At 35.8% G+C, this 17977-nt stretch overlaps 1 protein-coding gene across 1 annotated transcript in view; it reads right to left on the bottom strand.

Annotated features, from left to right (window-relative positions):
• LOC134790383 (hydrocephalus-inducing protein-like) overlaps window positions 1–17977 on the bottom strand; it is a 131374-nt gene that overhangs the window by 103203 nt on the left and 10194 nt on the right. Inside the window, 15 exon segments of the mRNA XM_063761152.1 lie at window positions 60–277; window positions 1878–2019; window positions 2101–2240; window positions 2518–2727; window positions 5595–5777; window positions 5871–6044; window positions 6267–7253; window positions 10880–11065; window positions 11474–11913; window positions 13816–14081; window positions 14282–14475; window positions 14776–14925; window positions 16297–16483; window positions 17515–17636; window positions 17708–17941. Of these exon segments, the coding sequence (XP_063617222.1) occupies window positions 60–277; window positions 1878–2019; window positions 2101–2240; window positions 2518–2727; window positions 5595–5777; window positions 5871–6044; window positions 6267–7253; window positions 10880–11065; window positions 11474–11913; window positions 13816–14081; window positions 14282–14475; window positions 14776–14925; window positions 16297–16483; window positions 17515–17636; window positions 17708–17941 (3833 nt within the window).

The following is a 17977-nucleotide window of genomic DNA, read 5'->3' as shown; positions in this document are numbered from 1 at the left end:
CTCATGGATTTTCTCATGTCACGATTGCTTGGCGATTATTGGTAGGTAATTATACTCACTGATCACTATGTGCGAATATAAGTTCTATAGGAAACGGGCAGGGGTTAGTCAGGCCGAAGTAGTTGTCAGTTGTTGCTGCCCACGGCAGCGTTGGAGGGAAAGCAACCTTGCCTCCGATCACATGGACTTGAGGTATTATGCCAACCCCTCTTACTGGTATTGCCATTTTCCTGGGATTCATGTGGAACCGAAATAATAACATGCCTTCATATACCATCTGTTGAGATAATTCTTAAAGTTAATACTCCGGGTTCTTAGCATAAAATGCCTGTACCTGTATAAGCTACGTACTACATGCCAAGTTTCATACTTTCTTTCGAATGGGATCATTATTTTAAAATTAGGCTAGGACCTGGCTCCAATTTCACCACGGTGACAAGTGCGACAATTGTAAAACATCACTGTTGCTGACGTCACAGGCATCCATGGGCTACGGTTACCGCTTACCATCGGGCGGGCCGTATTCCTGTTTGCCACCATCATTGTTTTATTAAAAAAACCTTTATTATATCGGAAAAAAACAGATATTTCTCTTGCTAAGTTTATGATAATTGTCACAAGAAACACTACAATTGTCACGAAATTCCGACATATAACTCATTACCTGTCAAGAATTACCTACAATTCTTCTAAAACTTGACAATTGTCAGAAACTTCGCAAAAGAAATATCTGTTTTTTCCGATATAATAAAGTTTTTTTAAATAATACAATGATGGTGGCAAACAGGAATACGGCCCGCCCGATGGTAAGTGGTAACCGTAGCCCATGGATGCCTGTGACGTCAGCAACAGTGATTTTACAATAGGCCTGTTGCAAGTAACAAAGAATCATGGAAATAATGGTTTCAACGAAACATATATGTTAATATGATTCTAAAAAATGGCCCAATCTCAGTATAAACTGAAGGATTATTAATATATTCAATAAAATAAAAGTGCAAAATTCTCCAATCGGCCATTTTTACTGAAACGCCAATCAGAAACGTTCCAAACAGTGACGTCATCAATCCATAACATATTTCTTAGAGCAACATAGACAACCTCATTGACCGAAATCTATACGTGGGCACCAAAGAGTTCGAAAGGTGCAAAAAAAATGTTATTTCGCCACTAAACATTTATTACGTCCAAAAAATATTATTACACGATATAAAGTAGATATCTATTTGTTATTACTTAAATAAAATGCTAAATAATACGATATTTCAACAACAAACATTTTTAATTATTTGGCTGAATGGAACTATCATTGCCATGTTGGCTGTCGTAACTAGAAAAAATGAAAAATTAAAAAGTAAAACCGGCGTTCGGTGATTTTCACTCAAAATGTACATGTATCTAAATAATTCATCTTAAACTGCAACCGTGTGAGAGTTTTTGTGTAAAATGAGTTATTGTGATAAATTTTTGTAATGTATTTATCATCCCTAATCGTAATATATGGTGCTGAATTAACAATATCATTCGGATTCAAGGGAAATTCGTAACTGTAAGTATGTAAACAATATCTACCACCCTACCACCAACTAAATAATGACGTCACAAATGGCATGCGAGGCGTTTTCGCGCGAAGTTTAAACTAGCTATAATAAAATGCAATTATCTATGTTAAATCTTATGAGTATAACTGAAATATAGTGTTTTTCGGAACTAATACAAGTGTACCGACGATATTAAAAGGGTTTTCAAAATTTGTCATCAGGCCTATTGTCGCACCTGTCACCGTGGTGAAATTGGGGCCTGAACTTTATAGTTAAATTAAAGTAAGTGTAAATACTATCTAATCGAAAACCAATGTCAAATTAATAAAAACTTACTTCCGTGACTGGTTTAAAAGCTATGCTGAGCCATCCACCCTCACCGGGTCCAAATTTTCCAGAATTATCCAGCACCGTCATAGGATTATGTCCTTGAACTTTAAGTTTCAATGTGACGTACCAGATACATGTTGGTTTGCCCCTATCAAACAATATAATAACCGTAAATAATTATTTTTAATTACTAGATGAGTGTATAGATGAGTATATTTGCACAACTTACACATTCTTTAAAGATATTGTGTTAATTATTTTGTCACCACATCTTACTGACCCAAAGTCTATAGCCTCGACGTTTGATGCCAAGTAAGGGACAGCACAAAGTGCTTTAACTTTAACGGGAATTGTGATTCCATAAAGTACCTATAAAGAAAAAGAAGGTAATCTTGCAATTTAGAAAGGTCTTTGTCTAACTAAGGACCTAAGTACACAAAGAGTTTTTAGAGGAACAAATGGACGATTATTGAAATTGAATTTATGGAAATGAAGGATACTTGAACTTAAACATTTTAATGAACCACACAATTGTAAACGAACTAATAATTTAGTTATACTTATGAGTCACATGACATGAACCTAGCCTTAGCCTTTTTGGCGGCGGGTTCATGTGACTCAAGTGTGTGTGCTTGAGTTAATTCACCTCTATTTTGAAAGTATTTTCAACATCTTGTTCCAATTCATCGAAATCTTCTAAGGTGGGTGAGAAAGTGACTTCCATTTTACCACTGTCGCCCGGGTTCAACTTGCCGCACAACTTCAACCCCAGCCAACTTGGCAAGTCTACCGGTTTGGCTAAATGCAGCTTCGTGTCTATCGGGCCGTAGTTGATTACTTCTACTACGCATTGAACCTAGTGGATATATAATATACTATATTAGTACCTACGTAGTCCACTATTACACATAGTCGACATCACTAGTATCATATATATATCATATTTACAACAAAGTACCAAAAGTATCTGACACCCGCTAATACTTTTTTTTTACAAATAGAGATAATGTATTTTAAGGTATTTTAACAGATCACTTTAAAAAGTAACTTCCACACCATCCACACCATAATATTTACTATACTCTTTGTCCGTAATTGTATAACACGACATTGTGATGTTTCTGACTTCTATGCGGGAGTCAAAAATATCAAATGTAAGGGTCTAGCAGGCTAAGCTAACAAGATTGGCCCCCGCAAGGGATTTGGTTGTAATTTGAGGTGCAGTAGTGGCAGGTCCTAAGAACACTGTATGCATAATATCAGCCTTCGATCTTCTTTTGTTCCAGACTTATCCACGAAAATGTCAAAATATCAAGGTAATTTTTAAACGGTTATTTCAGCTAAACCAAGCAAGCGAGAGTAACCAAATAAAAACAGAATGAAGGAGCATAAAATGGGGTTTATAATGCATATTTTTACAGACATTCATTTCCTAGAACTTGGATGAAAAAAAAGGTTTTTTTTTTTCGCTTCATTTTTGTGCCACTTCTCGCAACTATCAAAAAAATTACTTGATAAGCCGCAATTGTCAACTACGTATACATTTTAAAACATTTTGAAAAATCATGGTGCGTCATGTCAAAAAAAAACATTGACGAACGTATGTTTACTATACATTATTTCGTTTCCATGCAAATGAACTGTCAAACACCTTTAGTACATTGTAGGAGAGGACGGAAAACCGCTAAAAGATGGACGAGTGCGTTTGAGGGCCGACACGTTAGTGGAGGCCCTCAAATAATACGAGTCCATCTTTAGCGTTTCCGGCCGAGGCATTACATAGTGCTTTTCACGACTACTGCGAGGAAATAAGAAAACATTTGCATAACTATAAGTACTAGCCCGTGATTTCTCTGGTAGCAAATTACTAGCCACTGCCTGTGCTGTCTCTTGAATTTCGGTAGGCGTCAGCGTTTTAAATGATATTCATTGCTGTAGCGAACCGTCACCAATGACAGATGATGATAACAATGAAACATTGTAGTAGTGGTGGTTCAGGTGCTACAGCTATTGCCAACTTTCCAGCTTGGTTTTTGACCATCTATTGCCACATTAGGAATAGGAAAGTAGGCAATAGCTGTAGCACCTGAACCACCACTGCTACAATGTTTCATTGTTATCATCATCTATCATTGGTGACGGTTCGCTACAGCAATGAGTATCATTAAAAACATAAAAATCAATAAAAGGTATTTTTGGCGCAACTTTTTCCTTCAAAAATAAAATTCTTGTTTAAAAAAAAAAGAAATGTCAAAACCATTCTGTTCATTTTTTTTAACAATTATCCATTCAGTTCACGCTTAAGGCGTTTTTTACTTTTGTAGCCGTTTGTGGTTTTTTTTAGCAAAAACGCTTGTAAGTTTAGAGTCGGTTTGAAGCAAATAACAGAAAATCGCCTCTTAAAAGTGATAAAAAAAGTAAAAAAGGCGGGATCTGAAAATACTGAATTGGATAGTGTAAATTGTGTTTGACAAAAAAATACAAGAAACACGTATCTACGCTCGCTATAAAAATGAGTTCTTCTAGTGAAGAAAATGATATTCTTACGCTGACGCTTACCGAAATTCAAGAGACAGCACAGGCAGTGGCTAGTAATTTGCTACCAGAGAAATCGCGGGCTAGTACTTATAGTTATGCAAATGTTTTCTTATTTCCTCGCAGTAGTCGTGAAAAGTGCCTCGGCCGGAAACGCTAAAGATGGACTCGTATTATTTGAGGGCCTCCACTAACGTGTCGGCCCTCAAACGACTCGTCCATCTTTTAGCGGTTTTCCGACCTCTCCTACAATGTACTATAGTTATAAAGTCGTTGACAGTTCATTTGCTTGGAAAAGAAATAATGGTCCAAGTATATAGTGTAGTGGCAAAGAAAGGTAAGTCTGTAGTTGTTACACCACAGAAAGAGGGTTGATGGACAAATTAGGTCATGGCTCACTTAGCCTATTTGCACTATATCTGTAGAAACTACATAAGAAATAGCTAGATATTGTGTAGTAGTAAATGTATGGCATATGTACGTCATTGATCAATGTCAATTAATTATTTCATAATGAACGAAAGAGGATGTTATACATACTACAGACTCATTTGCCACTACTACTCTATTGATATGATATGATATAGTAAACATAGTTACGTTCGTAATTGTTTTTTTTTTTTGACATGACGCAGCATGATTTTTCAAAATGTTTTAAAATGTATACGTAGTTGACAATTGCGGCTTATCAAGTAATTTTTTTGATAGTTGTGTCTCCGCGAGAAGTGGCACAAAAATGAAGTGAAAAAAAAACTTTCTTTTCATCCAAGTTCAAGGAAATGAATGTCTGTAAAAATATGCATTATAAACCGCATTTTATGCTCCTTCATTCTAAATTTATTTGTTTACTCTCGCTTGCTTGGTTTAGCTGAAATAACCGTTTAAAAATTACCTTGATATTTTGACATTTTCCTGGATAAGTCTGGAACAAAAGAAGATCGAAGGCTGATATTATGCATACAATGTTCTTAGGACCTGCCACTACTGCACCTCAAATTACAACCAAATCCCTTGCGGGGGCCAATCTTGTTAGCTTAGCCTGCTAGACCCTTTGTAAAAACTCAAAAAAAAAAAACAATATTAAAAAAAAACCATTTTGATGGTCGTATTGTATACGTAATTTATTCTCGAAGAATTTTCTCGGTATCACCCACATAATTATCGTACCCAGGTTAAAATATTACTAACCGTGCTACCCGTAATAACAACTCCGAAATCGACGAGGTACGGTGTTGTTAGAAATCCAGGAATAGGACCTATCTTTGTTTTTGTGGAATATGCCACTAATATTTCTGGGCGCAATTTAATGTGCTCGATCACCAGCATTCTCTCAACTGCTAAGTCAATATCCATATTCGAAGGATAACCATCCTGAAACCAAGATAATAATAGTACCTAGCCCATAATATGATTATTTATAATTAAAAAACATTGTCGTACTCTTCATAATATTAATTGGCTTACCCAATCTGAGCAAATGTGCCAATCCTGTTGCAAATTAGGATCGTTAAAACAGCCGTCCGTCATAGGTGATGTATTTACGCGATCTTTAGTGGCGAGACGGAATATTTCGCTTACAGCACCTAAGTATTCCTCAGTCAAAGTTGGGATGGCCAAATAACCTGTTTCAGGTTGTAGCTGAAACATGTAATTTGCTACCGATTTATCGACGCCGACGTGCATGCATAAGTATAATGAACTAATTTAACTACAAAAAATGTATTGTCGTTAACAACGTATCTATTAAATTTTCCACTTACCTGAGCGAAGAAATTGTTATGTAAGTAATATTGCTGTTCAAATGTTCAATTCTACAACAATATTCACAATTATAAACTAGATGTGGTATGGTACACTTACATTCACAATGTCTGGCCTCGGTAATGAAAGATACACCTGAGGAATTACCCCCCAGCCAAACACTTCAATGGGGATGTGTGGTAGATACCCTACCTCCAACAAAAACACGCTGTGAAAGTAACCTAGCACACCAGGTCGAACCACAACGTTTATCTCTTTCTTCTCCTCGGACTGTAAAGTGCTTTCTGAAGGCAACAAATCTAGTATTGTACCGTTGAGCTCAGTCTCGAACGTTGGTTCATTCAAATACGTCTTATATTCAAAACCCAATCGTGCAGTATTAGTTAAAATCAATAACTCAGTTTGATTTTCATGGAAAGATCGGATTTTGAAATTCAACTTATTACTATTGATATTGTATTTTAACTCTGAAGCTTGGCCTGTCACACTAATAAACTCCGATGGTCCTCCTAACACTTCGCATTCCAGCACAGCTTTGACGTTTACATTCCAACTTGGAATAAATGTGATGTGAATATTTTGACAATCATTGGGTTTCATGAGTCCTTTAAATGGCGTGACTCTTAGCAATCGGTTTGTGTCTATTTTATTGCCATGATCTAATTTACGGAATTTCCAAATCCAAGGAAAATTCATGTTGTATTGAAAAGGTATCATTGGAGCGATTTTTCGAATTATTTTGGTGCTAGTTATATTCACATCTCCGGGTACAGGAATAACAGCACTTGCCTCACTGGCCTGAATGTTTGATGTTAAAGCAGATGATTTTTGGTCGTTTTTTTCCAATGTTTCATTTGGACTATTTGTAGAGTGCAATGGAGCGCGATATCCGGCACCCATGATCTCTATAAGTTTATCTATAAAAAAAATTTGGATTACTAAGGTCGTGCAAAATACTACATGTACAGTTTAAAACAACTATTACGAACCTCCTGGTTTTGTAAACCCCGTATCTGTCTCATAATAATATGATGAAGTATTGATATCGCCATTTTTACACGGTAACTGCTCTTCAGGTATTTCAGGCTGCTCTTGAAAAAAACAAACATTATTAAAGTCTTTCCCATCACGGAAAAATGGTATTCAAACCAACACGTAGAGTCCCTTTTGACACTTTAATGAAATAAGTCCAAAACACAGAAAACACTACCCCCAGACAAATCAGTAAAAATGTTCTAGATAGTGTTCACTGTCCAGTACTTGATTTTCGGCGCGATTCAGGAAATGAATTAGAGATTAACTAGATACGATATAGTAAAGATATGTGACGTCCTACGGGTAAAGGTACCTTATGGCGGGTGGCACTTACGCTATTATTAACGCCGCTCCAATATTATTGCGGCGCTATGCGACGTAAGCGCCAGCCGCCATAAGGTACCTTTTGCCGTGGAATGTCACACATCTTTACTATTTCATATCTAGTGAATCTCTAATTCATTTCCCAAATCGCGGCGCCCGTTGCCATAAGGTACCCTTTGCCGTGGAACGTCACATATCTTTACTATATCGTATCTGGTTAATTTCTAATTCATTTCCCGAATCGAGCCGTTTGTGTAACTTTAATAATCAACACAAACACGTATTTTCTTGTCAGATTTTTGTGCCACTACAATTGGACTAGTCCTTTTACTATGCCTTACCTTTTCTATGATACCAGTACCAACCTTTTCTAAACTTAAAAAATATTTTTTATACTAATTCAATTTTCTTTGAATAAGGTAAGCTTTGTGAAAGATAGATTCTGCTCCATGCTTATGTTTTAGACTTGCTTTCAAATTCAAAATATGAGAGGTTCTATCTTTCTCAAAAACTTCTGCATATTTCTGTTTAATGTCTTGAATTAGTTTTTTAACCGACTTCAAAATCGAGAGTGAATAGACATCTTTTAGGTAAGCATGTTCCATCCTAGACTGCATCGGCACTTACCATCAGGTGAGATTGTGGTCAAATGTTTACCTTTTTCCAATAAAAAAAAAAGGAGGAGGTTATCAATTCGACCGTATGTTTTTTTGTATGTATGTTACCACATAACGCCTATAAATAAATCATAAGCCTTAAAATATTAAAGTACGTGTAGGTAGAGATTTTGAGAGCAAGACTGCAAGTGTTATAATTACAGAATAGAAGTTACGTTTAAAACATAGAATTAGAATAGACAAGAACAACTGTCAATCTTCAAAAGCGTGACCAAAAATGAAATGCAAGTGTGTGCGTAAATTGTCTATGTGAGGTGAAAAATAGTGATGTCATGTTACAAACATATTAATAATCTGTCGATGTTTGATTGCTTTATCGACTACTTTTTCAAATGTGTTATTTTAAACGTTAAAATTCTACGACATAATGACGTATAAATAACACTTACACTGCGTGTGCTATCAAAATCGTTGCAGACTTATCTTAATGTAACTCTTACTGTGTTGGAAAGTGAAGTTTAAGTTTACCGCTAAACATGAGCACCTTCAAAAAGGTATAACAGTCGTTATTATTTGAAGTCGGTTATAAAAGCTCATATCTTAATGATGTCTTGTGAAGAAATAATTACATAGCTATTAATATACCGACAAGTTATCGGTACTGTCATATGAACATTTTGTCAAGCCCTAGCGTAAAGTAACAGGTTATGTTTTTACACAAAATATTTTAAATTATAGACTAATATGATAAAATATTAGCACGTAAAGGAAGAAAAACTTATAATGAACTGTATAAACCGGCTTCTTACACTTTTTACGCTGTTAATTTGACGAAATATCGTTATGAAAATTTCGCTCGGAATATCATAAATCCTCTGAAATGAGCATTTGCTTGGATTATTTGGCCCTGTGACACTGCAACCCGGCACACTACAAAACACCATCTTCACTGAATTACTTTATTTAATACTTTTCGTCCTAATACGTGTATATTTTTCAATTTGAAAATTACCGTGATACGCTCTTGGCCGTCCGCGGCCGTCGTCAAACTCAAAAGTGGTTACGTTTTCTCATTGGTAGTCTGACTCTTTCGCACTCATAGGATGAGGGGCTTAATAGACCGGGAGATAGTGACACATTTTACTGGGTCATTTGTACCAGTATGGCGGTTCGTCAGGGGTCTAAGTACGTAAAGAACGAAATAAAAATGATGGTCATAGCGCTGCTACCGGCGGCCCAATCGCGTGGGCGTTAGTCGAACGTGTCGGATAAAATACGAGTGTCGAACGATTTGTTCCACAAAAATCCTCGTATTATTCGATAGTCCATAAAAAAGAAGTAGGCGGTAGCGTAATGCCATACTTCTCCGGTGTGACTTACAGCCCGCCATACTGAGGCGAACACATTAATAAAAAAAAAAACAATTCAATCATTTGTGCCAAGCTAATTTTTGCACAGGTGATCATCGTCGAGCAGCCATTCATGGACATCACCATGCCATACTTTTCAGATGGTTCCAAATGGCCGCCATACCGCCGCAAAGGAGTTAATTTTTTTTTTATTGCTAAACGATTTGTACCATCTTGTAATTTTTTTTCAAGACTTTCTGTGTGATCATAAATGGAAATCTCATAATGCCATACCTGTAGAAGGTGGCAAATGTGTACAATATTTTTTTTTTCAAGTATGGTGCCCCTTTTTCCCCCTATTAGAAGTATGGCAAATATAATAATGGTCACATTGCATCATATAATTTCCAAAAATCCAAATGCCATACTGGTACAAATCGTCAAAAAATTGTTTTTTGTTTTAAGTCTTGGCTTAAGTCTCACAGTCGTCCGCCCCGTAGTTATAATCTGAAATATATTTTTTTAGGTACAATTGTATCCAAACAAACAGAATATGATGATGCCATGCTGTAAAAAATTATTTTACGTATACATAGTCGTATTTTTGAAACGTGTCGATTAAATAAGTTTTTCAAGTATGGCAGCACTTTATCCCCCTACTATAAGTATGGCAATTATAATAACGGTCACATTTTATCAAATACTTTCCAAAAATTTAAATGCAATACTGGTACAAATCGTTTAACAAAAAAAAAATTAACTCCCTTGCGGCGGTATGGCGGCCATTTGGAACCGTCCGAAGAGTATGGCATGGTGATGTCCATGAATGGCTGCTCGACGATGATCACCTGTGCAAAAATTAGCTTGGCACAAATGGTTGAATTGTTTTTTTTTAATTAATGTGTTCGCCTCAGTATGGCGGGCTGTAAGTCACACCGGAGAAGTATGGCATTACGCTACCGCCTACTTCTTTTTTATGGACTATCGGAAAATACGAGGATTTTTGTGGAACAAATCGTTCGACACTCGTATTTTATCCGACACGTTCGACTAACGCCCACGCGATTGGACCGCCGGTACCAGCGCTATGACCATCATTTTTCTTTCCTTCATTACATGCTTAGACCCCTGACGAACCGCCATACTGGTACAAATGACCCAGTAAAATGTGTCACTATCTCCCGGTCTATAAGCTGTCTGTCAAGAGCGAGCGCGGATTCTATGTCTGTGGTTTAAAATAACACTTGCGCAGTCTGTGCTCTCAAAATCGCTGCCGACTAAGCTTGGTCTAACTCTAGCTAGGTAGGTGCTTCGAATTTGTAATAAATAGTAGGTTTTTCATTGTGGTTGAAAAATGTTTATGTGGAGAAAATTATTTTAATCTTACCATGACATTAGTACTAATGACACACTTTTTCCATTGAAATCTGAAGCATACTAGCAGCGGTGTAAGGTTTTGAAGTTGTATTATTTTGCTCTCGATGCTGCTATTTACAACACATTGAAAGTCTATCCGTGGCGAGGTAACTAATATATTAGGAAAATTTATTCTTCCAATTATTTTAACAGCATCCTAAAAAACAATTTATTGAGTTATTTGTTGGCATCTAGAATACAGGTACATATATTGACAAGAGTAGATATTGGATAGCGGACACTCGCTTATTTTCAATAAGTACGTCCGGAACATGTAAATGTACAATGTAAATGATAAAGAACGCACGTATGCATTAACCTCGTTAGACCCAGCATATACAGTTTTCAAATTTTTAATTTGAACCTTATTCTGTTAGTAAATTGTAACGAATTTAGTTTGTTTTGAAAACAATTAAACAAATGAAATCCTACTTTATGTGGTTCATGAAAGGTTCAAATTAGATTGCACGATTATGTACATTGTAATGTACATTTAGTCTCAGAAGGTTAATAGTCTCCAAAACGTACTTAAAGAATGTTAATAAGTTTAAAACAAGTATTCTACCTTATTTTTATGCCCTTTGAATTGAATTCTCATGGTATCACTATAAATTCTAGATTTCAAATTCATGTGTTTTGTAGTATCAAACAAAATGTGTAACTTCATAACTTCTTGATCTTCTAGACGCTCTTCAACATTTTGGGTTAAATTAAATGCCATTTTAATTTTATTTATATCTTGAAAGAAGTTGAGCGGGCCCTTTCTTAATGGTTCTACTGGTTTTGTTGTTAAATAGTCTATGAATATTTTTGATTGCTTGGCTCCAACTTTGAGGATATTGGCTACATCTAAATCACTCTCTCGATAACAGATGCAGGCACACGTGTTTTCCTCCTCCTTCGCAACCTTATACGTACTCTTCTTTTTGATAATTGCGAAGGGATGTTTAACATTTATATCCATATCCAAAACTAATTTAGACACATTTTTAATTGTTACTATGTCTGCAATCAATAAATATACATATTAATGTAATTTTTAGGGTTCCGTACCTCAAAAGGAAAAAACGGAACCCTTATAATATCACTCGTGCATGTGCTCGTGTCTGTCCATAATCATCATATTCTAATTATAATATTTTTATTCAAAATAGATACTTAGTTTACAGAACACTTTTTGAAAGTCAAAAATTGTAGAGAATAAATAAAATACATAATTTACATAGAATAAACAAGTCTATTAAAATTATAACTTATGCCACGCTTGACTGTAGATAAGGTACCCAACCATACATGTTTGTCTGTCCGTCCGACTGTCACAGTCTATTTTCTCCGAAACTACTGGACCAATTAAGTTGAAATTTGGTACACACATCTATACTGCAAAACGTAATTCAAGACCAAAAAAAGTAAGAAAATGTAGCCACTTTTTACTAGCGCGTCTTGTAATTATGTAAAAATAAGTAAATAAAAGTACTTTTATAAATCGTAGGAGTAAAATTACTAATAAATAAATTATCTTAGCGTGATTATTTATCAAAACGAATTTACTATTTTACAAACAAATTATTGCAGTGGCAACATTGACTTACTTTTTTTGGTCTTGAATTACGTTTTGTAGTTTAGGTAAGTTTGTGACCCAAAGACGAACATTCAACGTAAACAAATGAATTTTAAACATGGGGGACACCATGTCGTGTTAAGGCGGGATTCCACCAGTGTGCGTCACAAGCATTTTTGTACTGAATATGCTTGTGCCGCACACTGGTGGAATCCCGCCTTTACATATCAAATGAAAGAGCTCATTGTCAGAATCTCAATTATTTTTTATAATTTTAGGAAAAGCAGTTTAGAAGTTATTCAAGAAAATAGGCAAATAATGACCATTCCCCCTTTATCTCCGAAACTACTGGGTCTAAAATTTTGAAAAAATATCAAAATAGTTCTTTACCTATAGATGACTGGAAAACCTATTAGAAATGTGCAATCAAGCATGAGTTGGACTTAATTACTTAGTTTTTGATCCGACCCCTACGGGTTTAAAAACACAGCACTCACATTTCACATATAAAACCGGCCAAGTGCGAGTCGGACTCACGCACGAAGGGTTCCGTACCATACGCAAAAACAGCAAAAAAATCACGATAGTTCTGTGGGAGCCCCACTTACATATCTATTATATTCTGTAGTATTTGTTGTTAAAGCGGCAACAAAACTACATCATCTGTGAAATTTTCAAATGCCTAGCTATCACGGTGCATGAGATACACCCTGGTGACAGACAGACAGACGGACAGACAGACGGACGGACAGCGGAGTCTTAGTAATAGGGTCCCGTTTTTAATACCCTTTGGGTACGGAACCCAAAAAAAATACATTGTTAAAAATTGTGTAATGTACGGAACCCTTATAACGCGAGTCGGATATGGCCGGTTTTATGTAAAGTAGGTATATAACTAACTAGTTCAACTTAGGGAACAAATCAAATAATTTGATTAAATAAATTGAGTTGTATTTTTAAATAGTCACACTACTGTGTATAAATTGTAAACTGAAATAGATGTCACAAAGAAAAAGTGACTAAACCCTCCAGTGGCGGAGCGGATTTGAACCCGAGTCTTCACCTTACACGGCTAACGCCCTGGGCCCGTAGACAACATACCAATCGCTATCGCTCCGTAGCGAACGAAAAGCAACTGTCACTGTCACACTAATATGGATGAGCGATAGAGAGACACAAAGCCATTCGATGGCGAAGCGCAAGAGATTGTCACCTTGGCTAGGCCGCCTGAACCTTTAGGCCGGATCCAGGTTCGACAGATTTACTGCCACTAGTAAAATAATTAGATCCCTGATTAAAATAACAGAAAATTAATTAAAATAATTATATTAACAGTGAAAAATTACCAGTTAATTTATAGTACTCGCTGTATGGTCCAAAATCATATCGTAACTCTAAGAGTGATGTCGACACCTCTATTTTTGGATCCACAAATTCGGCAATAATTTCACACTCCAATAAAAGTTCCTTTTTATTTACGCCCTCCACGCTACCTACTAAGTACCACATTTCCTTAACAGTCGTTACTTTACGAGAAACGCCTGTTATTGTCAATTCCATTTTTTCTCCAGCAGCCATTTTGAAAACTCGGGGTTCCAGATCAAAGAATCCACTGAAAAAAGGGATTGCTATATAGGTAACAGAAAAACACGCAAGTAGAATTCTTTTACAAATTACAAATGATTTTTTTATATACGGGACTTAAATCTTCTCGAGGCAGAGGTGTAGGGTTGGAGCCGGTGTAGCTTTATTTGACGTTCATAAGCGCATTGTAATATGCCTACTTGAATAATAAACTATCTTTAAACGTACGCAGTTCGCGGTTGCGTCTTGGGTGCTTTGTAATATTCGCTCCATTCTAAAGCATGCATGCGCGTTCCTTTATTTTCCATGTCTACCTTAAAATCGAGTGGAACATTCGTAAAATTTCGCCCAAGAAGTACTCGATCTCGTAGATCACCAACTACAATGCTTGTTCCCACTCCGGTGGCTGACAGGGGGATAAACTGAAATAAGTGTTCATCAGAATTATCTATCTGAAATTCACAACTTTTACAAGCTTTTATTTAACGTGCAATTATGTAACAATTAATTTATGTAAGTTGTCTGCGCGCTAATATACGCTGAAGAATTTACAATCTTTTTTCGACCACTTGTTGCTATTGGATTGAACTGAGGCGTGCAACATGCAATGCAAAAATAAGATGAGAACGAGCTAAACTGATTAAGATCAAAGATAGATAAATATGAATATTTGATGACATATTTTAATGAGACCGATCTCATGGATGATTAAAAAAACTTACAATGTCCTTAACTCTTTCTAACTGAATCACAGCCTTGTTGACATACGTCTCAGCATCGACCAGATAGAGCGTAAGACATAATTCTGTGTCGTTCTCGGGGTCGATATGTCCCTCGCTGGGCTGGATCTGCCATCTGCCGTCACGGTTTAACTGCAATTCATAATATTAGTGATGCCACGTTTAATAATTTAAATAAATTGCTCCTAAGATACCTAACGTTGGTAGGTATCGTTCACCTTATCATCGTAAAATGTTATTACCTATACGTGATTTATTATGAACAATGTGACATCAGACGGCATTACTAGTATTTAGATTACGAGTAATTATTGTACATATAATAAGAATGTTGCAATAAGTAATTAAATCAGAATAGATTTTCAGAACCTTTTTTTTTTTCATCACAGCGTTGCCTTGTTATTTTTCTGCCCTGTACACAGTATATTGACGGAAGCTAAAAAACCGCACTCAAATCGTCCTTTCATCAGTAGTGGAGCTACGATGCCACACACAGTCAAACACTAGCTTATAACACCCTTCTTTTTTCGTCAGAGGTTAAAAGAAGATTTTATCACTTATCATCAAGGCAACCATTAAGTAGGTACTTCAACTGATGGTGGTTTATTTTAGTTATTAGTGAGTTCTTTAGTTTTCTATTCAATTAACCCTTTGACCATTATTTTTTTATAGCAATGAAACGAGAACTTTAACGATACGCACAGCATGATTTTTTTTTATGATTTTGAGAAAGAGAAATATATATATTATTTCGGGGCAGTAAGTGACAAGACCGTCATGCCAGTTTGCCGGGGGAACTACGGGTGGCATGAAGTATCTAAAATGAATAAACTAAAAACCAATAGAATAATAAGAAATAATTAAAACCTTTATTTAACTTAAAAATATCTGTTTATTCTATTTATAATATTTTTAATATATACTATTACATATATGTAGGTATTGTATATTATTTCCAAGTAGGTATTGTAATCCCAGCAAAATTGTGGATAGGTTGCTAGCATACAATAATTTGAAGTATTGAATTAAGCTATTGCTCCATATATAAATCAATAACAATAGTAGCCTTACCTACCCTTTCCTTCAATAAACACCAGACACTTAACCGATAGTGGCAAATATATTGCCGTCTTTATTTTTTTAAATTATCAAATAAAGGATTTTTTTATTTAAACTTTATATCGCCAAACTTGTCTCTGAAACTAGAGAATTGTGACCATCGGATAAATCCAGCAAAGAAACTTTTATTTATAAACATTTTTGTTCAAATGTAGGCAATAGTTAAAAATCTAAGTTCAGGCCTAAGAATCATCATTTAACAAGGGATGGAATAACGTTTATCAGCTCTCCTTTTTTTCGTAGATTGGTACGAGTATATTCTCTTATGCGAACCAAAATTAATATTAACTAACAACACGTTCATTGAGAAAAAAAAAAATATCTGAGTGGTATGACGGCAAATATTTTGCCGTTACCCACTAAACGGTTAACATGGCTACATACCACCGAGGCTCTGAAATGTACGACGACCGGCGAATCATTATTCAGAGTTACGGTCTTCCGCGTTCTGCTGAGCAACTTCACCTGGCCCCAGTGCAGAGCCAGAGGAGTGCAGGTGACGATCGGCCGGATTCCACACTCTATCACGTGGCATATGTCCACGGGCTTTGACATTCCGAACAGATGTATCCTGGAAACATGAATTTGGATTCCCATAAATTACGTTTACCGGAAAGCTTATTCAGAAATATTATTAGTATTATTATTTTTAATTTTTTTTAGTTTATTTATTCAATTTAAATTTTAATACAATTTTACATGCATGCCACTATTGGAAACCTCTAGGGTTTATGTAATAGTTGGCGAGATCGTGCGGTCCAATCCATTATTACATTTATTACATCCTTAGTTGTGCTCCGGTACACATAATTTAATCTATGAATATCAAAATCTCTGCTTCTATTTTATACATTAGTCTAGACTTAGGTAGTATTATTTTAGGATTGGCATACATTTGCCGTGATTTTCAACAATGTTAATGAGATCATACTGTGAATTCTTAGGTATGGTGTTTAATATATATGGGAGTAGAAATTCAGTTTTTAATTTGACGTATAAGTAATTGAGTACTTATGTAGGTATTATATTGAAGTCGTAGGTACTTATATTGGTTGGTGTCGTAATCGTGACTTATTAAGCCCTTAAATACTATTGAAGGAAAGAGACTACATGATTCCTTCTAAATTACCAAAAGTGAAAAGGAGGGGTTTTCAGAAAAAGGTTCCAATAATCTACAAAATGCTACGCCGTAGCATCTGGAATGTAATGAATACTTTTCGTGGTGGTTGAGCTTGCAGTAAGTGCGAAAAAATATGCTACTTTCAGTATGAGACGCAAATGAATGGATGGACATGTATACATACTGGTCAAGCAAGATCATAACCCTCCTCTTGCTTTGCCGTGCCGTAAAAAACCCATAATGATGTCAATTTAACTCAATTCCTCTCAAACTAATTGTTTACTGTTAGTAATAACCAAAACAAAGTCCCCCGCCGCGTCTGTCTGTATGTCTGTATGTTCGCGATAATCCCGAAAATATGCTACGCAGCAGTATTGTTCCAATATTAAGCTAAGGCGACGGAGTATTCTACATTTTAGTTTTCGTCATTATCATTACCCTCAACGGCAAATCAATAAAATCTAAACTCAAAGAAATCTCACCTGATCATATACTCTTGAACACCAAGAGCGCATGTTCTTAAAGTAACTGGAAAGGTAATAATACTGTGAGGCTCTATAAATCCTTCTTTATTACCGACTATTACCTGTAACGTCGTCTCTTCCTGAAAATATATGTATTTGTCAATGATAAAATGTGTTAGTTAGTTTTACTTCGCCAGATATTGATACTTACTTCCTGTTCTATAAGAGTGTAGTATCCTTTTATCTCATTCGCTTGAACTTGTATTTCATATTGATAAGGAAAATCTAAGAAACATGCTCGCTGGTTTATGTCTGGAGCGGGAGTGATCTCGGGAACTCTCGCGTCGAAAGTCACTGGTAAAATAATTGGAGGACTGTCCGATTTCTCTAGCTCCAATTCGAGAGATGTCTGATTTGCTCGTATCAAATTTGGAGTTAACGTGACCTGCGGGTACAATTAAAATAAAAGGTAAATATAGAT

This window comes from Cydia splendana, chromosome 5 (assembly GCF_910591565.1).
Source record: "Cydia splendana chromosome 5, ilCydSple1.2, whole genome shotgun sequence".
In the NCBI taxonomy this organism is placed as follows: Eukaryota; Metazoa; Arthropoda; class Insecta; order Lepidoptera; family Tortricidae; genus Cydia; species Cydia splendana.
Note: the sequence above shows the minus strand (reverse complement) of the source record. Positions and strands in the feature narration are given on the sequence as shown.